This window comes from Eptatretus burgeri, chromosome 7 (genome assembly GCF_056783735.1).
Source record: "Eptatretus burgeri isolate ZD-2024b chromosome 7, Ebu_testis_v1, whole genome shotgun sequence".
Classification (NCBI taxonomy): domain Eukaryota; kingdom Metazoa; phylum Chordata; class Myxini; order Myxiniformes; family Myxinidae; genus Eptatretus; species Eptatretus burgeri.
Window position 1 is genome coordinate 105,434,139 of NC_140967.1, and position 27,500 is coordinate 105,461,638.

At 45.9% G+C, this 27,500-nt stretch overlaps 1 protein-coding gene across 3 annotated transcripts in view; it reads left to right on the plus strand.

Moving 5' to 3' along the window:
* Positions 1-27,500, plus strand: part of RECQL4 (RecQ like helicase 4) — a 114,723-nt gene that overhangs the window by 50,685 nt on the left and 36,538 nt on the right. For all 3 annotated transcript variants that reach the window (XM_085890173.1, XM_085890175.1, XM_085890174.1), the window contains exons 9-16: positions 6,466-6,594; positions 7,986-8,078; positions 8,254-8,390; positions 14,481-14,564; positions 15,392-15,583; positions 23,015-23,200; positions 23,490-23,673; positions 23,828-24,087. In XM_085890173.1, the coding sequence (XP_085746299.1) occupies positions 6,466-6,594; positions 7,986-8,078; positions 8,254-8,390; positions 14,481-14,564; positions 15,392-15,583; positions 23,015-23,200; positions 23,490-23,673; positions 23,828-24,087 (1,265 nt within the window). The remainder of the gene's footprint in view (positions 1-6,465; positions 6,595-7,985; positions 8,079-8,253; positions 8,391-14,480; positions 14,565-15,391; positions 15,584-23,014; positions 23,201-23,489; positions 23,674-23,827; positions 24,088-27,500) is intronic.

Below are 27,500 nucleotides of genomic sequence, written 5' to 3' on the forward strand. Positions count from 1 at the left end.
ACAAGATGGCTTTTCAAGGCGAACGGTGCAGGGTGGATTAGAAATGTGTTTGAATGAAGGATCCATGGCCCGGGACGGTTCTTTTTATGACCCCACCACTAATTTTAATCAGTGGGGCCGCTCACCCTATACTGAGCACGAACTTTGCTGGCAAAAGGAGTCGCAAAATAGCGGCGCTGCCGCATCTCAACGCAACACGGAGCGAGCTGCTATTATTAGCGCAACTAACGGCACGACACGAGGCGGGTGCTCCCAGCCACTGTTTCAAACCACGGGGTCATGGCAGGCGTGGCAGGAGACTGGCGCATGCATTGGCAGGCTTCAGACACAAGTATCGAAGGCCTTGGAGCAGTGGAGGAATGGTGATGACTGTATGGCGCAATTGCATTTGTTTGCATCTCGAGGTGTGTGAGCGTCGTGGCACGTGGAAGTTTGAGCCCGAGAGTGCGACGACGACGGAGCCTGACTGTGGACAAAGGCCGAGAAGTGGCCGTAGCTGCATTGGGGACCGTGCCGGGTTTGCACGGCAGCGCGCGCGAGGCCGCCACGTGCACGCCTGCGGAAGTGAAGCCCGGTCCGCAAACTCACGCGGTGGATTTGCCGATCCTGCGGACGGACAGAAGGTAGGCTGGACAACGGATTTGGACCAGACGGGTTCATCACGCGAGCGTGTGTAAAGCTCCGACGGGCAGAGCACATGTGTTCGTGTGGGGAGCCCCTCGAAACGCGAGGCTTGCTTTTGAATGCGCAGGGTGACGTCATGGTTGCACGCATGGTTGTAATCCGGCAGGAGGGGATTGAATCCCTGCCGGATGGTACCGTCCGAGAAGGGACGAGGTGTGTCAAGCACGAACAGCTGCCATGACGTCACGGGAAAGAGTGCAGGTTGTGAGTTTCCGCGCTGGTGGCGCATTTAAAAAAAAAAAAAAGCAAGCCTCGCTTCGGGTGAACAGGATTCCCTGGGCAGGGGTGGAAGACCCCTTGGCCAGGGCACAGGATACAGCTAGTTGGGGGGAAGGGTTAGAGTTAGCTAGACCGGCTCCATGGGGCAGGGATAAGTCCTCATGGGGCCCGTGGAATGGATTAGGTAGAGGGATGCAGTTTAAATTTGGGATGGAAGATGGGAAATAATATTTGAGGACAGTGACAGATTTGTGGATATGTAGCGGGGACGTAGCTTAGCTACGTAGTGGTAAAAGGAATGTGCTATAGTGTAAGGGACAACGGGGGAGCACGAGATAGTTAGGGGATTTCGTCAGAAGGATGGCCGAGTTCAGCGATGGAGTGTGAGAGTTGAAGAGTGAAGTGGAAACATGTTGAGTGAGTGAGAGGCCAGCGGGTCTGAGTATATGGAGTGAATGTGAAATGCATGGTGTGATGAGTGATTGTGGGGAGGAGTGATTCCCACCCAAGAGACCCTGGGGTCAGTATAATGTGAGTTAGGGGATTAGTCAAATTGACAAAATGGAGGTCGTTTTGCTGTTGGTGGGGAAGTAGGCTCGAAACCTGTTTGGAGGGGTGCAGGAGCCCTGTTGACGGGCTGGGAGCGTGGCTGTGAAAGGTGAGTATCGCTGAGTGGGTACCCCGGGCACCGGGTTAGTCGGCCGTGGTAGGCCAAGGGCCCATGGGGGGCCGGGATAGCGTAGTGGACACGGGTGCGCCCGCATGATGCGGGGGCCCGGGGCGCCGTTAGCTGCGTGGGCAGTGTTGTGGGCACGGGTGACCCTCGGAAAGGGGCCCGGGAAGCCAGCCTGCCACGTGAGCGTTTCAGGGGAGTCGCCAGGGAGGGCACTCCCCAGTGTTTAGGGAGCTGGTAGGCTCGGAGGCAGTGTAGTGCCTGGGGGTGCCATCGTAGGAGAATCGGCAGAGGGTAGTGCCTGCCAAGGGAGCCACGCGTCCCAGCCATGAGACCGTGTGAGGGCACGGAGAGAAAATTAGAGGGCATGGCCCGAAATTTGAGAGGACACCAACACAGGTGACGGGAATCTGGGTTGATAGAACCAATAGTTTAAGCGAGAGGCACTTGTTGAAAGCCCTGGGTAGTTTAAGAGTTAATGGTTAGGGTAGATTAGGAAGTGTACCCCTCCGCACCATCCATCCCTTCGCTCTCGTTGTGGGCTGCTGGACCCACTTTTGGTTAGATCGCTGAAGTCTGGGGAGGACATCCTGAGGCTTCGTTGGGCCTCGACACAGGACGCTAGCTCTCCCTTATCCCCCTCCAGGAAGGGAACGTAGGGGTTGGGAGTAGGCTCGGAGACAGGAGGTTAGCCGAACAATGGCGATAAAGGGGGTTAGGGGACGAATTATAGTGGGGAAGTAAGGGTAAAACATAAAAATAAGTTGGGGCTAAATTGGTTTTTGACAAATTAAGGGAGTGGGTATGGACAGTGACAGGCATGGCGATAGGTGAGAGGGAGACAGGTCGGTAGGTCCGAGCTCGCCTTCCGAGTGGCCAGCACCACCGCACTCCCTCCACCAACCTCCATCTCAAGGCAAGGTGCCGGCCAACTTCATCTGCTGGCTGTTGTTTTGCTGCGAGGCCTGAACCGGTTGGATCGTCTGCAGCTGTTTTCTGCAAGGCCTGTGCCGGTCGGATCGTCCGCCGGCTGTGTTCGCCTGCAACAGCCTTGTTCTGCAGGCTGTGTTTGCCTGCTGCCTTTGCCATGCCATGCCTGTTGCCCTTGTAATTTTGCCCCGTTCTGTTTTGCATTTGCCCCCCCTCCCCTGTTCAATGCCATGTGCGCCGGGATCCTCGCACAAATTTGCAGGGACTGCTCTGATGGCAGCTGCAACACGGGACTGCACCAGCAACCCATGCGGCCTGTTGTGTTCCCGTCCATCCATCCGTTGTGCTCATTGCGTGTGCCACTTGGGCTGGCACGGAGACTGCGTTTGTGCAGCCCATGTACCGTTGTGGTTCACTGTGTTCATTTTAAAAGGGGGAGGCCTTGGACTGCGTGCGAGCAGCCGGCCACGTTCCCTGTCACCTGCATTGCTTGAGCCAGAGACTGCATGCGAGCAGCCTGGCTCCCTGCTAACTGCTTTCTCTTTGCAGAGTCCATTGATCCTGGGCCATGATTTAGTGTAAAATTTGTAAGTTAAGGTTAAGATGTACTGTAAATATGAGTGCGCCCCCGGCATGTCTGTCTTGCGCCGGCAATTTTATTTAAGTCATCTGTATGAGTGTGTTTGTTAGTTAGTTACTCACCCCTCAGGTTATTTATTTTGGGGACACGAATACACTGAATGTCGCACTCAGGGATCCGTAGGTAAAACGTACTATGGGAGAATGACGCATGATGGCACACGAGAATTTGACGACTCGGGACGAGTCTGTAAAAAGGGGAGGGGGTAGTGTTATGGCTGTGGAAATTCACATTACACCATAAAGGGCCCTCAGGTGATATATCTCCATAGGTACATGTGTACTTAGCCCAAACCCGTTGTATGGAGGGAATTTATGTGATCCATCCGGGCTGCGACGCTTTGAGTTAGTCGTTTTTCTTTCTCTATCTTTTATTTCAAACAAACAGCATCTCAACAACCACGCCATCCCCACCACAGTGTCAACCACACTACAACCACGCCACCTCCACCATCTACACTACCACATCTTCGCCACTCGCCATTCAACAGGCCCCGTGCGGTTACGATCTCCGCGGAGGAACAAACAAAAACCTACAACGATGCTCGGTGGGCTTTTCCCGCCTGTTTCTCCCGTTTGAGTTCTCCACGCTCGGTGTGGGGGAGATGCGATCCGAGCCGGGGGTCAAAGGTGAGAAAAGGTGGGGGCCTCTTTTTGGGGGAAACTGACTCCCCCGGCCCCCGCACGGGGTGGGGTGGAGGGAGAGCGTGAGGGAACGCCCCTTTTCGGGAACCTTCTCGAAGGAAGGTGGAGCCGAAAACGGGGTGGAGCGAAGGGCGGAGCCCCGCGCTACAAAAAAAGGCAGACAGGACAGACCTTGGAGAGAGTTGGTCGAGGGTTGGTCTTCGGTTGGTCGAGAGTTGGTTCGAGAGTCTGGATTTCGAGGCTTCCGGTCTGCTTGTCTTGTCGAGGGAAGAGGTCCTGCGCCTGCGGCTTGGCGAGCGGCCCTGTCACGAAGGCACGGACGGGAGACGCGGCAGCGCCAGTTGTGAGGTGGACCGGCGCGTCCGGACGGGGGGTGCTGGAGAGGGTTCGCCGGCCGCGAGAGAGGTCGGGGCCAGGCGCGACCACGCTGACGGTCGTGGGAGAGGGACTCACCAGCCAAAAAGAGGGAAGACGCGACTTTCTTTCTTTTTCCTTTGCTTTTGTGTAAATGTGTTGGCGCCATCCGTCAAATAGAACTATTTAAGTGTTGCCGTGTGTACGCGTATTCGGTTTTAACTCTTCCTTTGCTTTTTATGTGCATTTTGACTGTATGGCTGTGGATATGTGCTTGTCTGTGTGTGTGTGTGAATAAAAATGCTTGCTTGTTGAAATGTTCCCGCTCTGCTTCGTCTCTTTTCCTTTTTTATTGACCCTCCATCTTGCATCACGTAAGGGGTTCGTAGTGGGTTCAATATCCCGGTAATTAATCGGAACCGTCAAGGCCGACGATAACACCGCTCGGTTATCACTGTAGCACGGAACGGATCGCTTAAGCAGTTCGTGTCCGGAGTCAGCCTGTGGCGTGGTACGATCGCCCGGTCAACCATTCGCGCAGGTACTTAGGTAGATCAAATTTGGCGAGCAACCCTATCCTGCGCGGGTGGGCAATTGGCACGATCGTGGTGAGGTTAAACGCCCACCCGTTACTGGCTCCCGGCGTTGTTCCGAGAGGGTCACGACTGAATTGTCCGTTCCGGTGGGCGAGGCGGCCGCCATTAGAGTCGAGCGGCTGATCGCACGCCGGCGGGCACGAATTCGCAACAATATATATTTTTTTATCTAGAAATATATGAATATATATATATATATATATATATATATATATATATATATATATATATATATATATATATATATATATATATATATCACGATATCTCTAAAATCTAATGGGCCCCTATATGTTCTACTGGATCAGGCATTGCGTGCCGGAGGTATGCGCTCTTCCGAGTACCCTTGTTTCCCTCGCCAAAGGAGAGAGTATTGCGTTTGGGTCTGTTTGTTTGTTTGTCCGCACAGAACTTTCGTGTTTTTCTCCACAACCGCTTCACGGTTTGAGATGAAATTTTCACCAAAGGTGTGACTACTCATGTAGAACGTTTGAATCATAATTATGATGTCATAGGTCATGTGGTGTGGCAGCCATGTTGGAAAAATGGGAAATATTTGGACCTCCATATCTCCGAAACTGCACCAAGGAAAAAATTGAAACTTGGCACACGTCAAGTACTCATGGGGAATATGTGTGATTTTTTTTTTTATGACGTCATGGGTTCCTTCGTTATGACGTCATCATTGCATATGTAGAACGCTACATCTGTGAGTAGAGTTTTGAGGGTCATCTCGGGATAAAAGGGTCCACAGTAAAAAATGTCATGATGTCATCGGTCACGTGATTCGGCAGCCATATTGTTTTTAAAAAAACAAAAAAACCTTCAAAAATCTTCTTCTCTGAGGTGGTTGATCAGATCAAGGCGAAACTTGACAAGTATGAGCGCCTATTCACGAGGAAGAAAAGGTTCACACGTATGACATCATAGGTCACATTGTTTGACATCCATATTGGAATTACCCGAAAACCTAAAAAAGTCTTCTCCAGAACAGCTGGACAGTTTGATGGGAAATTTCACAGAAATGTTCCCCAAGCCTTGGGTGTACAAGTTTGTTAAGGAATAATTGATAGGTCACTTGGTTTTGCAGGTATATTAGATTGAAGAAAATATTAAATAATGTTTTCTCTGGAACCGTTGATCGTCCTTGAGTGACACCAGTGGAGAGATGACCAGAGTGATTGAGCACGACCAGAGTGATAGTAGCTCAATCAATCGACATGAAACTTCACAATTATGATCTAGTAGTGATGGGAATTCACGTTTTAAATTTCAACTTGATCGGACACATGGTCTGGGGGACAGAATTATTTATTTATTTTTGATTTGAATTTAATTTGTTTTAATCCATTTCTGAATTCAGTTGAATAATAATGAAAAACGTCATGGGTCAGGGTCAGGTGTCCAATCAAAGCGGGACATCTTGGTACCCGGTCATCACTGCCTGCAGTTACAAAGTGGCAATTTTAATTATGTTTCTTATTATATGACACACCAGTACACAAACACCATACAAAACCAGTTCTGGCAAGGGTCTGCAATCTCTGAGTGCTCTTTCTAGTAGTTACACATGTGAACATACTTCGAGATCTTGTGATGCCATTGTCCTGCATTTACATGCTCCATGAACCCTGGAGAAGGTGAAAATACTGTATGTTAAATTGCACAATGTCCCTTTTGTAATCCTTTCGGAAAGTGATTTGAAAGCAATCTGTCTCTCTACAGATGGGCAGGAAGGTGGAAATGATCCACATAGACCTTGGCAAGTGGCGATACCTGCTCCACCCTCCCCACCTCGTCCACCCACTCCGTTCTCACCGTACTACTCACTGGATAGTGACGGCTCACTCAGAGGTATGGAAACGGCACCCAGTCGGTCTTATGTACTTGTAGAGTTTGTACGTCTCGTACAAAAGGTCGTACGACAGCAACGGTTTTGTTCACGAGCAAGCGGCGTTGGGGGTCGATTCAATGCTAAACCAAGTGGGTTCAGAGGGAGTGAACCAGCCGAGTCGAGCTTTGTCCCAAGAAGAGAGTCATTCCCTGGATGTGAGGAAGAAGCTGACACATGAGATAAACTCCGAGAACCTGCACGTGGACAGGTATCGGGTTAGCATGAGCGTGCTGTTAATTGTACACACGTTTACTCGAGTCAAAAAAAAAAACACTTTTGTTTGGCCTAACATGCCAGAGCATATATTATCCAGTTGCATGTTTGCCTTGACTACGAGGTTCGAGATTTGATCTCCAATTTATCCGCACTGGTTTACAAAGAGTGTCCTGTAATATGGAACATTCTCGGAATACTCCGATGTCTACAACCGGCGAGAGAGTGTGACCCTTTATCTCGATACACGAACTTTGTGTGCATCACGTGCGTCGTTGACTACCTTGTCTTTTGATAACTCGTCACCAAGAGTCAGAATAATCCTACGAGGCACATTTGTGTTTCTCTCCGACATCTGACTTCCATAGAAGTAAATGTATTTCGGAATTGTACTCTGTCACCGGTGTAGCGCTTGTCTATTAGACGAACGAGTTGTGATGCGATAGACGAAGTGACGAAGCACTTCAAGGTTGACAAATGACTTTTCCTGCCAAATACGTGACTGTGCTAAAGTCAAAATGAGAGACTGCACGGGCATCCTAATGCAAAGATCTCTCTCTCTCTCTATCTCTATCTCTATCTCTATCTCTATCTCTATCTCTATCTCTATCTCTCTCCAGGACTCCATTCCACAGGCCTTTCCTTCTTTGAAATGTACCGTGAGATCTTCCTCACCTCCAGGCTCATCAGATTGTCTTCTTGATGGAAAGAACTGTGACATAGTTTGGTTTTTCTTGTGATGAATATTAATTTATTTATTTTTAACCACATTGAAGATTGTCTTTCGTGCAGGTGGACATTGTGGGGTGAGGCGGCGTTGAACGCCACTGGTAGAGTTTACCAAACGGGCTTGAAGCACTTGATGACGTCACACAAGAGTTGTTTACAGTTCATTTATACATCAATGATTTACATATTGCCTTCAACTTCAATGATACATGGTTGGCTCTCGCTAAGTAAGGTCCACTTTGTGTTTGCATAAACCTCTATGTGATGTAAGACGCGCACACGAGCGAGGATATAGGGTTGTTGTGGTTTCTTTAAATCGATGTAAGGATCGGATGTTCTCATGGATTTCTTTTTAAGCTTCAAAACAATTGCTCCCTTTAGTCACCATTGTGTTTGTACTTCCTTGCAGACACACCCCGGGAGGTGTTTGAAACACTGCAGATGCTCGGATATGAGGAGTTTCGACCTGGTCAGGAGGTTGCAATCATGAGGGTTCTTTCGGGTAACCATTCCGATTGTATTGCTTGTGCTCGATCGTTGCAGCAATTTGGTGATGGTGAAATCTATTTGATCATACCTCATCGTCATTAGTAACAGCGTGGGTAAGCTCACAACCTGTGATGAAATATCAAGTGCACGGAATGAAGGAACTCCTCTTTCTGTGTCCCTCAATCCAGGCTTGTCCACCTTGCTGGTTCTTTCCACGGGAGGTGGTAAATCCCTTTGTTACCAACTACCAGCTTTCATGTATGCTCGCCGCTCATGCTCAATCACTCTGGTCATCTCTCCACTGGTGTCACTCATGGACGATCAGGTCGGGTTCACAACCCCAACGGAATCATCTTGTTCTCAATCCACGTGACCTGCAGTCCTCATGTTAAATGGAATTATTTACCTGTTCACTTTGTTGTCTTGATCGACATGTTTCTGTCAGTGTTTCAACTCTGCGAAAACCACGGGCAGCAGACACGACAGCTGCCATTAGTTTATATGACCAATTGCATTATCTAACCAAAATTTATACCGTTTTAAATGGTTCAAATGGCACATGTCCGACATGCCGTTATTTGCTTGGCACAATGCACAAACTGCACCATGATGACCCTTGTGATAGAAAATAGCACCCTCCTTAAGTATTGAAACTGTGAAGTCAAATTTGTTATTATTGCTACTTACTCAAGAAATTTGGGTTTGAGATCAAAAGATGAATATAAGGCAAGAGTACAGAACGTCAGCTTTTATTTCTTGGTATTTCGATGTAGACTGTCAGACCCCGGTATTTGCAGACCCGGCGTATTCACGGTTTATATAATGTGACGTGTTTCGATATTCACTGTCCTGTGTTTCACATATTAGTGGTTTATATAATGTGACGTGCTTCGATATTCACTACCCTGTTGTTGTTGTTGTTGTTGTTGTTGTTGTTGTTGTTGTTTGTCTTTCGGCTTCTCCTGTTAGGGGTCGCCACAGCGAATCATCTGTTATGATCCGCAAACTGATTTGGCACAGGTTTTACGCCGGATGCCCTTCCTGACGCAACCCTGGTCGCCTCTTATGACACAGGGATAAGGATTGGGTTTCGCCATGATTCCGGGCTGCCCTACACCCTCTCATAGCGCGGCCCAGTGCAGAGCTCCCGTCCTCAAGCGATCCTCCGAGTAGCCGGATTACAGGCGCACGCCACTACGCCCGGTCGATATTCACTACCCTGTGTTTCACATATTAGTGGTTTATATAATGTGAAGTGTTTCGAGATTCACTGCCCTGTGTTTCACGTATTCGTGGTTTATATAATATGACGTGTTTCGATACTCACTGTCCTGTGTTTCATATATTCGTGGTTTATATAATGTGACGTGTTTCAATATTCACTGCCCTGTGTTTCACATATTCGTGGTTTATATAATATGACGTATTTCGATATTCACTGTCCTGTGTTTCACGTATTAGTGGTTTATATAATGTGACATGTTTTGATATTCACTGTCCTGTGTTTCACGTATTAGTGGTTTATATAATATGACGTGTTTCGATATTCACTGTCCTGTGCTTCCTGTGTTAGTGGTTTATATAATATGATGTGTTTCTATATTCACTGTCCTGTGTTTCATGTGTTAGTGGTTTATATAATGTGACGTGTTTCAATATTCATTGCCCTGTGTTTCATGTGTTAGTGGTTTATATAATGTGATGTGTTTCTATATTCACTGCCCTGTGTTTCATGTGTGTTAGTGGGTTAAATAATGTGACGTGTTTCAACATTCATTGTCCTGCGTTTCATGTGTTAGTGGTTTATATAATATGACGTGTTTCTATATTCACTGTCCTGTGTTTCATGCGTTAGTGGTTTATATAATATGACGTGTTTCTATATTCACTGTCCTGTGTTTCATGCGTTAGTGGTTTATATAATATGACGTGTTTCTATATTCACTGCCCTGTGTTTCATGTTTTAGTGGTTTCTATAATATGATGTGTTTCTATATTCACTGTCCTGTGTTTCATGTGTTAGTGGTTTATATAATATGACGTGTTTCTATATTCACTGTCCTGTGTTTAACGTGTTAGTAGTTTATATAATGTGACGTGTTTCAATATCCATTGCCCTGTGTTTCATGTGTTTGTGGTTTATATAATATGACGTGTTTCTACATTCACTGTCCTGTGTTTCATGTTTTAGTGGTTTATATAATGTGACGTGTTTCTATATTCACTGCCCTGTGTTTAACGTATTAGTGGTTTATATAATGTGATGTGTTTCGATATTCATTGTCCTGTGTTTAACGTGTTAGTTGTTTTTATAATATGACGTGTTTCGATATTCACTGTCCTGTGTTTCACGTATTAGTGGTTTGTATAATATGACTCATTTCTATATTCACTGCCCTGTGTTTCACATATTAGTGGTTTATATAATATGACGTGTTTCGATATTCACTGTCCTGTGTTTCATGTATTAGTGGTTTATATAATGTGACGTGTTTCGATATTCACTGTCCTGTGTTTAACATATTAGTGGTTTATATAATGTGATGTGTTTCGATATTCACTGTCCTGTGTTTCACATATTAGTGGTTTGCATAATATGACGCGTTTCTATATTCACTGCCCTGTGTTTCACATATTAGTGGTTTATATAATATGACGTGTTTTTATATTCACTGTCCTGTGTTTCACATATTAGTGGTTTATATAATATGACGTGTTTCGATATTCACTGCCCTGTGTTTCGCGTATTTACAGTGTTTTCATGGTTTTTTATTTTTATTTTTACGGATGTATTCACGGTTTTTCGTGGCATTTTTGATTTTCTCCGAATCACTTGAATCACTAAACATTGAGAACCTATCTCCCCCCCCCCCTTTTTGCCATTGAAATAATGCCCTGCTATTCGCGGATTCGTTACTCGTGGCATTTTCCAGAAACTTATCCCCCACAAATCGCGGGGTCCAACAGTGTATGCTTTTCCATTGTGGAACAATCGCACTCTGTTTTCAGTCACCCCGTTTTAGGTACGGCAAGCACAAGTATTGGAACAAATGACTGACAAGTGTTTATTATTGCTCAAGTGTGTCTTGTTGCATTGATTGTTCACACATAAAAGAGCTGAGAATGTCTTGTCTTGGTTTTGTCCTTTGCTTTTTGGCTGGCCAAGTCAATCACCTGACATTAATCCAATGGAGCATCTATTTCACTTGCGGAAGAGGAGACTAAAGTCAGAAACCGCACAAAGCAAACAGCTGAAAATGGCTGCAGTAAAGGCTTGGCAAGGCATCTCAAAGGAAGATACCAAGAGTGTGGTGATGTCAACGGGTCATAGGCTCGATACAGTTATTGCAAGCAAGGGATTGCAACCAAATACTAACTATTACACTACGTTTATTAGGTCATCTCTACCGAGATGACCTAATAAAGCTGGACCATATCCGTCCGTACGTACATCCGTTCGTTCGTCAATTTTTCTTTCCGATCTTGATGAAACTTAGTATGTGGGTAGAGGTCGATGAGTGTTGCACAATGATACAACTTTTGTCCGGGTTCAAGGTCACGAGGTCACGTAAGTTATAAAAATCACCATTTTCAAAACCTATCTAGTCTGCCATTCTACAAGATATTTGGCAACTGTTTATTGATTATGATAGTAAAAAATATTATCTTGTATCTAACCGGACAGATTTTTGAATATCCCTCCCCTTTGGCCGCCACGTAACCTGGAAGATGGTCAAAAACACTTCCCGGTACAAAGAAAACTTTTTACTTCCGATCTTGATGAAATTTGGTATGTGGGTAGAGGTGGATGAGTGATACCCAACGACATTTTTTTCCCGGATTCGAGGTCAGGGTCAAGGTCACGAAAGTTGTGAAAGTCGCCATTTTCAAAACCTATCTAGTCTGTCATTTTAGGAGATATCTGGCAACGGTTCATCAATTATGATAGTTAAAAACATTATAGAGATGACCGTTACCCCCACACGGGGGTAATTTTTGACTTTAAGTTAATCTGTTACAATTCTTATGCTTACCAAAAATGTGGGACTGAACATAAAAAGTGTTATTGTTCTACAATGGTGAAACATTATGCATAGAAATATCAAGAAGTAAAAGCTGAGCTTCTGTGCTCTTTCCTCATATTCATCTTTTGATCTCAAATCCAAATTTCTTGACTATATAAAAACAACAAATTTGACTTCACTGTTCCAATACTTATGGAGGGCACTGCATATAATGGACGAAATTTTACACAATATTTGCCTGATGCCTTGCTGTGAGATTGTTTTTATTTTTGAGGGGAGGATGGAGGTGAAAAAGCACTGAAACCTTTACTTATGCAGGAAGAACATGTGCCATAATCGTACGGATATTAGGTACAATCTGCATGTTGTTTAAGGCCCGGTCACACCTTGACGTTTTAGCCAACATATGCCGATTTTTGAATTTTTTTCTAAAACGCTGGCACACGTTGAATACGTTATGGGTAAGTTTTGATAACATTGAGAGCACGCTGGCATACGTCGTAGTACGTTGCCATACGTCGTTGTACGTTGGCTTTAAACGTTGTACTTTTCGGTTGTCCTCAAATTTTTTAATGCTTGAAATTTCACGACGTATGCCGGCGTATGACTCACACGTTCCTCTACGCTGGCCACAAGTTGTAGGCACGGTCTGCGATCGTTGACAGACGTCAACACATGCTACTTGTAAGTTAATCATAAGTTGAGACACGCCGAGGTAATGTTTAGAGTACCCGAAACTTATTTCCTACCTATGATTAACGTGTTGTTGGCACGTTACGCGATCGTTGCCACACGTCGACAGACGTTACTTTTAAGTTACTCATAGGCTGAAAGACGTCGGTATAATGGATCGTCCTTGCGTCAGCGTCCACGGCCACGGCCAGGACACTTATTTGCAGCATTCTTCAAACTTTTCTTCGGCATGACGAGGATGTTCACACTTCGATGTCTAGCTTGGCTATGATTCCAATTGTCCATCGGCAGCGTCTATTTAAAATAGTCGAGTTTGAGCGTTTTAACACGTTCAGAAGAAACGCTTCAAATTTCCAAACCCCAGCGTCAAAAAAAAACAAAAAAAAACAAAAAAAAAAACAAAGGCGAGTGACAGCAATTTAAATCGTTCATTGTAAACAATGAAACTAGCTGAGTGGTACCGTTTAAAAGTCGTTGAGTGTAAAAAAAAATCCAATTGTTGAGCGCAAGCGTCTACTTTCAATAGTGGAGATGCAGCCATTTAAATCGTTGAGTGGCAGCCGATGAACCTACCCGTGGACACGCGGACGCAAGGACGATCCATCATAACCCACACCCTCCCCCTCACACCCACCTACTACTGCCAACATGAACAAACTACGACTACTACTAATACTAATACTGATACTGATACTGATACTGATGACATGGACATCGACTCAAAAAGGACTCGAAAACACTGTTGGGTTCCCCTTTTATGAACACCATTTTTATATACCAATTCCCAAAACCACTGGGAACACGTTTTTATATGGCAGTTGTAAGCTAGAAACACGTTAATTTATTTATTTTTGTCGACCGGAAGACGTCATTGGAATACGTCTACATACGTCGATGTGTGTTGGGACTACGTAAAGAATTGGTTCAAAGCACGTCAAACATAAGTTAGAAATAAGTTTCGCGTAAAAAAGACATTACTGCGACGTGTTTCGACTTATGAGTAGCTTATAAGTAGCCTTTGTGGACGTGTGTAAGCGTTCACATATCGTGTGTAAAACTTATCCCCATCGCATGCGAACGTGTGTCATACGCAGAGTACGTCGTAAAATTTTGAACATGTTCAATTTTCTTGACGTACTCTACTTACTACGACTTATGATAGCGTATTTAGCGTTCTACTCGCGCATACCAAACTTACTCATACCGTATTCGACGTGCCCCAACGTTTTAGACACACTTTTTGTTACGTCGGCATACGCTGGCAAGATCGCCAAGGTGTGACCGCGATGTTGACCCTTCCATTTCTACGGCAGTTATGATTCGAATCATTGTGCGTCAGCCTCTTAATAGGCTACGTCACGACATCGTCGGCGATGCGTGCAACGCGCTATGCCTGAGTTAGACTATCGTTGGGCATCGGTTGTGTAGGCCGACAACAGGTTCAGCATTCGTTGGTATAAGTTATCTATAACACAACGAAACGTTCTGTGTAGTTACCAATGCGTTATACATAAGACCAAGTCGCTATGAATACGTCTGAATCTTTAAAAAAAAAAACATCAAAAGTTCAACGTAAGCCAGCGTTTTACATAAATTTTAACACTTTGCCATCGCTGGCTAAAACGTCAAGGTGTGACCGGGCCTTAAGTGTAACTGCACGAGCTTTATCATGTCGGCCTTTGCGTCCGTGCTTGCAGGTATCCGGCCTACCAGCTGGACTCCGAGCTGCCTGTCTGCACTCCAACATGACAAAGAAACAGCGTGAGGCCGTTGTGCAGAAGGTGCGTCTTTTATCCCCCTGGTCTCACCCTGATACCATTTTTACACATTCTTTCCATCTCGATTCATTTGGTCAACGTGGTTTCCATTTGTGATCTGCGCCAGCCGCGTGGAGTCTGTTCCTCAGTATTATTCCAAAATGCAGTGAAATATGTCTGACGTAGCATTTCTCCTTCCAGTAAATGGCATTGTTATGCAGCCTCCGAGTTGACAGATATATCTTAAGGGGGTTAATGGGTTAGTGGGTACATCAGCGATCAATCGTTTTCCTCTGAGAAGTCGCTCAATAGAATCTATGGCGGTTGGTATTTCAATGATAGTTTATTTCATTGCACCGGTAAGGATAACTATTAAACTGGAATTGCAAACTATTTGAACTCCTACCTGGGGCCTCTCAAGCACTTCATTTGATCCGACGTCCTTTTGGATGTCCGCCATTCACCGGGCCTCGTGGGGCCTGCAAGGCAGTTATCAACGAGGAATAGTTTTCATTATGTGAGGTTATCAACCTTTTGAGGGATAACGGGTATTTGTAATTTGGACGTCGTACCCAACGTACGGTTCTTCCCTTTTCGGTGTCATGGGACACTCGTTGTCCACACGTGTGTAGTTTTGACGATTGAAACCCAACACCAAATTGCCATGGGAGTGAAACAGTTAATCGTTTAACAGTGAGTCTCCAACCAAAGTGATTTATAATCTTTTTTTTCTTCTTCTTTTTCTTTATTATTAATATTAATAATATTAGTAATTTATTAATATTAGTTATAATAAGTTACAACCGTTGTAATGATAATGATGGTGACATTGATTAATTGTTGCATGTTAGGCCAAGAACGGGAAGTTGCACGCGCTGCTTCTCTCCCCCGAGGCATTGGTCGGTTCAGGGAGGTTTGGCTTTGGTGGTTGTTTGCCTCCTGCCAACCAGCTACCTCCAATTTCATTCGCCTGTATCGATGAGGCACACTGCCTCTCGGAGTGGTCCCACAACTTCCGGCCTTCGTACCTGCGCCTCTGCAAGGTGATAATTGTGGGAGGGATGGGTGGGGTTGCAAGAGAACGTGCTGGAGATTTGTTCAAGTCCGTCATAGCTGGACTTCAAACAAGTGTTCAGGTTTGGGTTTTTATACACAGCATACTATACGAGTCAACGTTTGTCTTCTTTTATACCCTTAAGGATATTAAGTACAGTTTAAAAGTTTCCATGGTGGAACAACAATAATAAGTTAAAAGGTTTAGGGTTTTCACCATGTATGAGCTATTTACATTCTTTATACTTGAAAAAGAAAATAACTCCAAGGCAAAAAGAAAGTAGGCCTCAACGTTTCGGGCAGCATTCTCCACCCATCCGCAGGAGGAAGTAACTGGAACGAATGAATATCAGCTTTTATAACAACTCCTTACCCATCATTGGCTGATTATTGTGAGGCGCTGATTGGCTGTTGAATGCATGTTACCGATTGGTCGGTACATTTTGCTCATCATCGTGCAATACCCCCAGTGTATTGCAAGCTGTAGTTATAGGTGTCGATTTGTTGATAAGGGAGAGCCAGATATCGCGAATGGGTATCTCGTTCTGTTGAGGGTCGTCATACCCAACGTAATATACAGATGAGGAAATTCAAGAAACGTCTACCTCAAACACACAGGCCTTCTCATCTTGGGCAAGCTGTCATCAATCGTAGTCAACGACTTCTGACAGATGATGAGCAATCAGTTTTAGCTTTGGGCTTAAACTTTGCAGTGGCACCGAAGGTTATTCCTATCAACGACATCATACAGCGGATTGAAACCAGTCTTAGGACACTCGACAAAAGTTTTGCTGACCAAATCTGTTTTCAAGTCACTCAAGTCCTCTCCAAAGCTGGAATTCCAAAAAACAAGTATCAGCTGAACGGAGAAGAAAGCTGTAGCCAGGTGAAAACGTGATACTTCAATTAACATACTGACTGCAGACAAAGGCAACGTGACTGTTGTTATGGATCGAGAGGAATACGATTTCAAGATTCAACATCTTCTTAACACCGACACTTACAAGAAACTCTCCCGAGATCCAACACCAGCAACGGAGAGGAAAATTAATGGCAAGCTTCTCTCTTTCCATCGAGCAAGCGTTCTCTCCAAGTCATTATATTTTAAACTTCGCACATCATCTTCAGTATGCCCAGTTTTATTAGAACAACCGAAGATTCACAAACCCGATGTTCCACTCTCACCCATCGTTTCAACGCGGGCCTCACCAGCTTGTTATTCAACACACTCAGCAGTTTGATATTCTTCACTCCGACATTCTCACTCGTTTCGATGTCGAATCACTTTTTTAACCAACATCCCTATTCCAGAGGCCCGCTCTATCATTCAAACATCGTCTACAAGAAAACTCCACCATGAAGGAACGTCCAAGTTTATCACCAGAACAAATTCACGAACTCCTCCTTATGTGTCTCACTTGGACGTGTTTCAAATGACGAGGTTCATTCTCCCAACAAAAGGAAGGCGCCGCTTTGGGTTCTCCACTCTCACCCATCGTGGAAAACCTCTTTATGGAAGAATTTGAATGCTCAGCACAATTTCAACCTAAGCTCTGGCTGTGTTATGTCGATGACATCTTTGTTATTTGGCAACAAGACAAAATAGATCTCAGCATGTTTCTTCAGCACTTTAACAATCAGCATTGCAACATGAAGTTCACCGTGGAAGTCGAGCAACAACGGTCAATTTCTTTCCTTGCCATCCTTATTACCAAGGCTCCTAATGGCAAACCCTCTCACAAAGTATACAGGAAACCAACTCGTACTGATCGTGACCTCAACTACCGCTGTTTTCATCATCCCTCAACTCTCCAGTCTGTGAGCAGCACTCTTGCTCATCGTGTCTACAGCATCAGCGACAAGTATAACCTGTATCGCGAACTACGCCACATCACGAATGTCCTGAAATTAAACAGTTATCCCACTCACTAGATCATCACGAAACCACCAAGAACTCGTGATCCAACACCGGAAGCTCGAACACCATGTTACTCTTCCCTTTATTGGACGTACGTCACACCGTACACAACAGATTCTCAAAACTGCTAACATATCAGTACGCCATCCATCGCTCGACACATAAGCTTGAATCTATTCTTCACACCCATAAGGACAGAAGGCTTCCTAATCACCATCCAGGTGTTTACCGCATCCCTTGTGAATGCGGAAAAGTTTACATCAGTGAAACTAGCAGGACGTTCACCACTAGATCGAAAGAACATCGGGCATATAATAGAAGAGGGGAAGGGGAAAAAAAATCATCGATCGTCAATCATGCACAGACCAATAATCATCGAATACTATGGTCATTTAGCAGACTTATCACATCCATCAGTCACCGGCACACAAGGAGAATCAGAGAAGCCGTGGAGATATATTTACATCAAACGGTCCCTCAAAACTGGATACCCATTAGCGATATCTGGCTCTCCCTTGTTAACAAATCTACACCTATAACTACAGCTTGCAATGCACTGAAGCCATTGGACGATGATAATCAAAATGCGCCACAGATCGGTATCATGCATTCAACAGCCAATCAGCACCTCACAATAATTAGCCAATGTGGGGTGAAGAGTTGTTATCAAAGCTGTATTCGTTCGTTCTAGTTACTTAGTTACTTCCTCCTGTCGATTTGCGGAGCATGCTGCCCGAAACGCTGAAGCTGACTTTCTTTTTACTTTGGAGTTAATTTCTTTTCAAGGTATAAATAATGTAAATATCTCATTTAAGGGCTCGTACTTGGTGAAAACCCCAAACCTTTTAACTTATTACTTAAGGATATTATCTTCAAGTAATGCTCATCCTTGCTGGACACCATTTGAGTCTCCAACTCCTGAGTTTGTCAATTACAGATGATGTTTCTCTGTACTTGCTGATTATAATATGCTTCGGATACCATACCTTGACAAGAGGGTTATTTCACTTTCATGGTTATCCTCCTTTATTCAGAAACACAATTATTATGCGGTGATCTTCTACTGAAATTTTAGCGATTTTGTTTTCAGCTAATAGTTCATCCTGAAAGGTCTGTACTAGCTTTATAGTTGTATCGAGAGGAACACCTGATGTTATGATGAGGAACATCTGACGAGTCATCGGTTACATTTGATTTGTGAAGGTGATGCATTAGCGACTACACCACTTCATATGTAGTTTACTTTGAGTTGTTGTGATCACAAGTTTTTGAAGATTCTGATCAATGTGACTACTAAGCTCTAATGTATATATTGTTGTGGATTCTCGCCCATCCGGTGTGCGGACGACCGCCTTTATCTCAATTGTGGCCGCGTGTGCCCACCGAACGAGCAATCAAGTCACAGCTTTCGGATCAGCGCCGAAACCCAGCTACGGGTGTTGTTAACCACACCATAAACCAGCCAACTCTTTTGTCCACGCGCTACAGGGTCGATCGCCGAATTGTCGATGTACCTAATTATTCGCGCAGACAGAAATGCCAGGGATTTACACCTCAACGTAGCCTGCACGAAAACGAGCCGCTTTAAGCAGCTCGTTCCGTTTGTGATTGCCGAGTGGTTTTATATCGCCAAGCCCCGTCGGACCAGATGTACGTTTTATCGTCTATTAATCAGCCAGCAATTTATTCCGAACGCAATTATGGCAGGAAAGGACGCAACGAGCAGGTGACATTCAACAATGGGGACATTTATTTTTACACGTAAGCAATGCAATTAATGTGGATAGGGGACATGACACGAGCAAAAACCTACAGCCAATATCTATTTATTACGTACATGCACTTACAACAATTCTACTTAAGGAACAAGGCGCCACAGACTTTCATGCAAAAACCCCAGAAAAGAAAGATAGAACTGGGCTCGTAAGCCTTTAATGTTCCTCGGAGCTGGGATGACCGAAGGAGCTCCGTGAGGCCGGGCAGGTTACCTTTGTCGCCCTTGAGGCGACTCGATGGGTCTTTTGGTCGGCGATCCTCCATATGTCTCGTCAACGCGGCAGCTGTTGTAACGGTGGCTTGGTTGGTCCAGGGCCTAGCAGCGCGGCCTGGTCGATCGGGCCTGGCCGACGACTCTTCAGAGGAGCGAATGGGCCTTGCTCTTTTGGAGTTGATGCTCTGTAAGAGCCCGCTCACTCCTCAGCGTCGCTCGACCGACTTGGGGCTCGATTGCTCGGACCGTTACGTAGCTTGCTAGCGACTTCTCTCCGGCTCCAACTCGACTGCCTCCACCGACCAACAACGACCAACAACTTGGTGACTTGGCTGGCTCCAACGACGAACGAACTCCACTCCTCCAACCATCAACCACCTCGACTGGGCTCACCAACTCTACTCTCGGCGTCGAAACGCGCCTTTTTATATCCCGGAGGGGCGAAGCCGCTGTAGGCTTCTCCACCTGAAGGCGGCGCTGGCCCCTTTCACCCTTGAACTTTCACCCCTGGCTGGCTCTGCCCCTTTCGTCGTTTTGCAAGTCATGCGCGGCAGTGTTTGAAATCACTCTGCCGCTGTCGAGGATGCCATCGTGTTTGTTTGTGGAGATGTTGTTTGTTGTGGATGTTGTTGTTGGTGAAAAGATGGCAGCACCATGGAGATGCTGGTGAGGAGATGTTGGCGGTTGTGGAGAAGGTGGTGAGGAGATGTTGTTTAAAATAAAGATAGGAAAGAATAACTACCTCAAGATTCACAGCACGGCACACGAATAAAACCCGTTATACATCGGTGGGGAAATCTAACCTGGAACACACACTTATCGACATAACTGATCTTCGGGAACCCTGGATGGTGATCTGTGAATTTCCACAACCGTAAAAATATTTAGGCGTGCGCCAGGCGTGCGATCGGCCACGTAACTCATATCGCGACGCGTCACCCACCGGAACGGACAATTCAGTCGTGACCCTCTTGGAACGACCGCCAAGGATCGAGTAGCCACGAGTGGGGGTTTAACCTCACCACAACCCAGTCCGCATTCTACCCGCGTGAAATAGGGTGAATCGCCGAATGTCGATATACCTAAGTACCTGCGCGGGTAGCGTACCGAGTAGTTGTACCACGCTGCAGGTCGACTCTGGACACGAACCGCTTAAGCGGCTTGTTCCGTGCTGCAGGGATAACCGAGCGGAGTTATCGCCGACCTCGACAGTTCAGATTATTTACTGGGTGTCTAAACCCACTACCAATCCCTTACGTGATGCAAGATGGCACTTTCAATGGGGAAAGAGACGATGAACGGGATACATTTCACACAAGCACATTTATTACAAAGCAGATATTGCACACACAACACAAGCAAGGCAGTCATGCAATATACAAGCAACAAATAGAATGCAAAAGCAATGCGACCGACTATAATTATTATTTACAAGCACTTACACAGTTTCTACTTGGCAGGACACGGCGCCACAGCATGCATACAAAAACAAAGAAAGACCTCCCTCACAGGCAAGGGGGTAGACGGGGTCCGTAGACCTTTATGGTCTTGGGCCGTGGATGACCGAAAAGGCCCAAGAGGCCGAAGGGTCTTACCCGCACCCTCGTGGTGCGACGGTGGGCAGGTCGCGACGTCTCGTCCCCACGGCAACTAGCATAGCCGCGCCTGATCTCGGGCCTTGCAACGGTGGGCAGGTCGTGACGCCTTCTCCCCATGGCCACTAGGACAGCCGCGCCTGATCTCGGGCCTTGCAACTGTGGGCAGGTCGTGACGCCTTCTCCCCACGACCACTAGGACAAGACATCCACCCGACTGCCCCAAGTCTGTCTACGACGAAGACTTGGACCACGACAGACCAAGACCATGACGACCAAGACTTCCACACGACTGCCCCAAGTCTCTGCTATCCGCGCTCTTTTCCAGGCGCTCCTCTTGCCCTTTTATTTTTCCTGCGCCCGCCCCGCCCTTCGTGGCTCGTGGGTGGGGGGAGGAACATTCCAAAGAAATTGGGGCGGGAGTTGGTTTCCAACCGTCAAACTTGTTTACCGGAGGAGAAATTGGGGTGGGGCTGGTTTCGTTGCTCCTTTAGTGGCGTTGTGGTGTGGATGGCATGGTTGTTGAGATGGCGTGGTTGTTGAGATGGCGTGGTTGTTCCAAAATAATGACAGGTAAAGAAAAATGGCCCACTCAAAGCGTCGCAGCCCGGATGAATCGCACATATTCCCTCGAAACAACAGGTGTGGACTAACTACACATGAACTTGTCACTATATCTAACCTGAGGACCTTTCTGGTGTATTGCAAATTTCCACAGCTGTAACAATATATATATATATATATATATATATATATATATATATATATATATATATATATATATATATATATATATATGTATATGTATATATATATATATGATTGTGGCGGTTGAGATTGCACATTTTTACAGAAGAAGAAGGCGCTTCCAACCAAAAGTAAAAAATAATCTATTGACTTCGCTAATTTGAGCAACAAGCAAGAGCAGACCCGGTCTCGGGGCAACGTTTCGCCAGCTTCACAGCCGGCTTCCTCAGGCACAGTAGCCTTGGCACGTGTCCGGTTTTTATTTCGACACGACCGCTCGTTTCCGGTCACGTGCTGGTGCTCGAGGTCAAATGGAGGAGTTTTTTTTTTTAATTTATTTTGCAAAAGCAAAAGAAACGTCAAATCACATCATTGAAGGGGGTGCTCTGCTCTTTTATTGTTTTTAGTAACGTGATCTGGTGTTGTATGTGTGTGGGTGAGCACGTGTGTGCGCTTGTTGTTTTTGTGTTTTCGAGGCACGACCACGGCTGGTTTTGTGTTCGGGTTGGGCATGATGAGGTGTTGGTTGTGCGAGTGTTGGGTTCTTGTTGGGTGTTGTGCAAGTGTGGATGTGGTGTTTGTTGCTCACCTTATCCAGCCGTTTGCATCATCCAGTTTACGTCATTTGCATCAGAGGTGTGTATTTTGTGGGTATGTCCACCGTCTCCCCAGTTAGGCCATCCTCCCGGCTCGTCACGTGCCACGATTCCAAAATCAACCTGTGTCTTTTGTTAGATGTAGTGTCTTGGAGACGGGTCTCATCAAAGTCAAATTTATCGCCAGATTGCAGGCAATCACGTGCTATGGCTGACTGGGTCATTTTTCCAAACATAATTGCTCTCTCATGTTCATCGTGTCGTTGTGTAAAATTCCTTCCAGTCTCACCAATGTAGAATTGGTCACAGTCTTTGCATGACGAATGGAAAATTACTCCAGATTTATCACCAGTTGGTATTGGGTCCTTTAGTTTTGAGATAACATTATGGATGATGCGTCAAGGCTTGTGGGCTACGCCAATCCGTGTACCACGTACTATCCTGCCAATCCTTTCTGAAAGGTACATAGTATACATAGTGCCCAAGCGTATACATACAGCAGGCAGGTGTGCATCAGGCGAACTCGTAAGTGTTTCCTGTTGTGGTATTGTTAACAAGCTGTTTGCTGTGTTTAGGTATTGCGAGAGAGACTCGGCGTCAGTTGCGTGCTGGGCCTCACGGCAACAGCCACATTGACCACAATGAACCACTTGGCTCCTCACCTGGGCCTACCTGCCAAGGAAGTCACGCTGCCCGTCTGTCTCGCTCGCGTGCCGCTGAACCTGCACCTGTCCGTGTCTGCTGACAGCAATCGCGACCAAGTAACCACGCTTTAACTGCATTCAACCACATCACCTACAGTACTTTACCTTGAAGAGATAGACAAGTAGTGTTCACCATTTAAACATTCTCTCATAAAGGGATCCATCATGGTTGTTGCAAGGTTGTAGGTAGAGTTTGAAAATGTTTCTTCTTTGCTGTTTAACTTTTTGATACAGTGAGTAAAAATCCCTTTGTGTTTAATGTAATCTACAACAGAGGTCCAGGGTTGAGGATGTCGAGTAGTGATTGTAGTTTGAACGGTAGAATGAGCACTCCCTGCTCCCACAGGCGCTGGTGCGGTTGCTGTGCGGTGAGCGCTTCTCTGAACTGTGTGCGGTGATCGTGTACTGCACGCGGCGAGAGGAGACCGAGCGAGTCGCAGCTTTAATTCGCACATCTCTTCAAGATGTCAAGCCCCCTGCCGGAACTAACGGAGGGCAAAAAAATCGAGCGAAAATGGCTGGTTACAGGGGTGAGATCTCCACAGACCATTTCAAATCTCTTGATAACCACGTGACCAGTGAACTATATTATATGGTGACCTTCACACACAACAAAAGTCACTCATTGTGATATTACCCCACGGTGACGGTTATTGCCTTTTTTCCTCTTTTCCATGTCCATAGGGTCATTGTCAGCCTGCGCTGAGGCCTATCATGCGGGTCTCTCACCGATAGAGCGCAGGCGAGTCCAGACTGCTTTCATGGGGGGCATCTTGCGCATAGTCGTGGCAACGGTGGCCTTTGGGATGGGGCTGGATCGAGCAGATGTGAACGCCGTCCTTCATTACAACCTTCCTCGGAGCCTAGAGAACTACGTGCAGGAGATCGGCCGTGCGGGCCGTGATGGGCGACCAGCTCATTGCCACCTGTTCCTCAATAAGCAGGTTCTCCATCCAAGAGTAGTTTTAATTTAAATAATGATGGTTCGGTAAGCCGGTACTATAAGAACACCAGACAGGCGCACAGTGGTTCAACATCTCACATTTAACTTGAACTGTATTCAGTAACTAGCAAATACCACCTGTCGCTCCACCTCAGCACACGTCACAATACAGTTTGGGGAGAGGAGTGCAAGGAGGGGGTGGCAGCAAGAGAAAGGAGAGGGAGAGTGAGAAGGGGGGGGGGGAGGAATGGGGAGGGGGTGATGACCACACGTCACGCACAATACACTCTGGGAGGGAGGGGGTGCGAGGAGGGATGGTGGGAGAAAGAGAGAAAGAAAGAGAAACATAGACAGAGACAGAGAGAGGCAGACAAACAAGCATGCCTCAATATTTTTCCAATTCTCGTTCACTTGTCCCGTTGCTTTACTCATTCTAATCCTTATGTTATGTTCATCGTTCTTTTAATTCGATCTTTTACTGGATCACGAACGCCAGCCAGAGTGACCACTATATTGGTTTTTTGAGCTCCAGCCAGAGTGACCACTGTATTCGGTGTGTGTGTGTGTGTGTGTGTGTGTGTGTGTGTGTGTGTGTGTGTTTTTCTCGAGCATAGCTCCGTGGGTTTTGATCCGATCCTGATAAAATTTGGGTGGGAGGTTTTTTTTTTTTTTTTTTTTTTTTTTTTTTTTTTTTTGTATACCTTGGTCGAGGCTCGTATGAGAGCTAACACACAACTCACAGCAAGGAGGCATGAGACAAGAGGGGCGGGAGTGGAAGGGACAAAACAGTGGGGAACAGACACATTAGGTGAACTGTGGAAGGGAGAGGGATGGGGATGGGACGGGGAACATGGCGAGGAGAAGATGGACATTTCAGGGACTTTCAGGAAGGAAAGCAGGAGAATTGAAGGAAGTGGGCTTGGGTGGATTATCGGGGGTAGAAAAGATCGAGGATTTGGATGGGGGAAGATAAGAGGTGGTGGTGAACAGCTGTTTTGAAAGCCTGGAGGGAAGAATGGGAAAGAATAGATTGAGGAAGTTTATTCCAAAGGCGGGAAAAAAGAGGAATGAAAGAGTGAAGATGAGCAGTGATTCGTGATTTTGGTAGTTTTACCAGAAGGGGGTTGTTGGCGGACCTTGAGCGCCCTGTGGAAATGTGGTGGGGACAAATCGCAGAGAGAGCAGGGGGGGCAAGGCTGGAGAGGAGTCGGTAGAAGACAGAAAGACCACCGACCAACCTGCGGTGATTGAGTGAGAGGCCCAAAGACTCAGCTTCATTGCGGGAGATGCCGATGATCTTAAAAGCCCTGGTTTCGACAGCGTGAAGTCGAGAAAGGTGGGAGGCAGGAGCACCAGCCCAGAGGGGAGAGCAGTACTCCATCAGGCTACGGACAAAAGCTTTGTAAGTGGTCAGGAGCTCAAGAGGGCCGAGGAAGGATTTTGCACGACGGAGGATTCCCAGTCGGCGACTGGCTTTTGAGGTGAGGTTGGAAATGTGACTTTCCCAGGAAAGGTCATGGCAGATAGTGAGACCCAGAAGCTTGAAAGAAAAGACTTCTTCCAGAGGATTGTTGAGAAAGTGGATGGGGGGGTTTTGTAAACGGTCCTTTCGAAGAGACATAGTGAGAGTGTGAGATTTGTGTGGATTGAAAGACATGTTCCACGTGTTGGACCAGTTTGTGATTTTATCCAGATCTGCAGTGAGCGAAGAAGCTGCTGCTTGCCGGTCTGAGGGATGACAGATGGTACGGCAGAGGGTGGAGTCATCGGCAAAGAGAAATAGAGGATTTTCCAGAGAGTCCGAGAGATCATTGATGAAAACCAGAAAAAGAACAGGGCCCAGAACGCTACCTTGAGGAACTCGAGCCTGCACAGGAAGAGGGGATGAAAGAACTCCATTTAGGGCCACACGTTGACTGCGACAGGAGAGGAAGTCTGCGAGCCATGAGTGGAGATGGCCTTGAATACCATGGGAAGAGAGTTTGGTGAGTAGGGCAGGGTGCCAGATGTATGTATAGGTTTATATCATGATCTAGTTGTGTTTCCCTGAGAATGGGTGTGCTGCGCCCATTATGGGTGGAGCCACGCCCAAAAAACGTGTTTTTAGGGGGTAGCCGATTTCAAGTTGCATCTTCGAGGGGGTTTGTCGAATCTGGCAGGAGTTTCGGTATTTGGTTAGCCCAATGGCACCTGCATAGTCCCACGTAGCTCGAGTTTTCATTTTCGTCCCAAGGTCAAGCTCACAAGGTCACGAACTTAGAAAATGTCAAAAAAATCAATAAATTGGGCATCGAGCTCCTAGGGTTTTCAACTGTTTCGAATGAAAGTTGGTATGCAAGTAGTGCTCTTCGTGTACTACAACTTTCATCATTTATGTTTTTCCCGATTCCCGCCAGTTTGCCCGTGGTGTCCCTTCGAAGGTCAAAAAATAAAAAAGGCGAACCGTGTACATTGCTCGTCAACCATCGCAGTCTCCAGACTTGTTTAATTTATTTTGCCTTCCTAACTCCAGGGATTTTCCCATGGAGAACCCAGCCGTGGGAGTCTCCGCAGCGATCCCGCCGGTTAATTATTTTTTGTGGCACTCGATGAAGTTACACTTTTGGCACATAACTTTTCTTCACTCGATCTTTTCTTCACTCAATATAATTCTCCAAACAGTATAAAAAGTAAAGTTTAATGCTTTGGCAATTTCGCATTTTCTTGTATAAATATGTAGAAGGAGGGATCACAGCCTTGCTTGCTCAAGGTAAATACACTTAGTTGTAAGAATTGTTAATTCTTTTAAATTTTCAACTTTCACTCCAGATTTCGACACTTAATTCGCCCATATGCTCCAATCCTCAAATCTGAATACAGATTTTGATTGTATACTTTAATTATTCCGTGATAGTACATCGTGGTTCCAAGGCAAGTTATTTTTAGTATGTATGCAAGGTTTCAGGCCGCGAGATTTCATGGTTTTGGAGTTATGGAGGAGACATACTGACGCATTGGCACACACTAACATTTATTTATGTTGATGATCCATGTAGATGTATGGGTATAATTGAACATATAAGTGTCCCTTTAAAGGAGATAAAATGATCTCATTGTCCCACTGCACACAGCATAACTCAGGCCTGGTGTGGTTCACAGAGAGATTCTGTGCGGCGCAGTATGGTGTGCTTCATGTGGGATTTTGTGTTGCTCAGGCCTGCATGGCATGCATGATTCACTTGTGTTGTGAAAAATGTTCTTGTTCAGGACTATGATATCGGAATGTCAAAGAAAGTCATTACTGATGGTGTATTAAAAATTACAAATGCACTCCGAAGTCAGGGGATTGGGGAGAGGAGGGAGTTCTGAACTTTGGAGTTTGCCATCTTTCAATTGAGTTGTTTTCCTGAAATACCTGCATCTACCTTTGTGCTT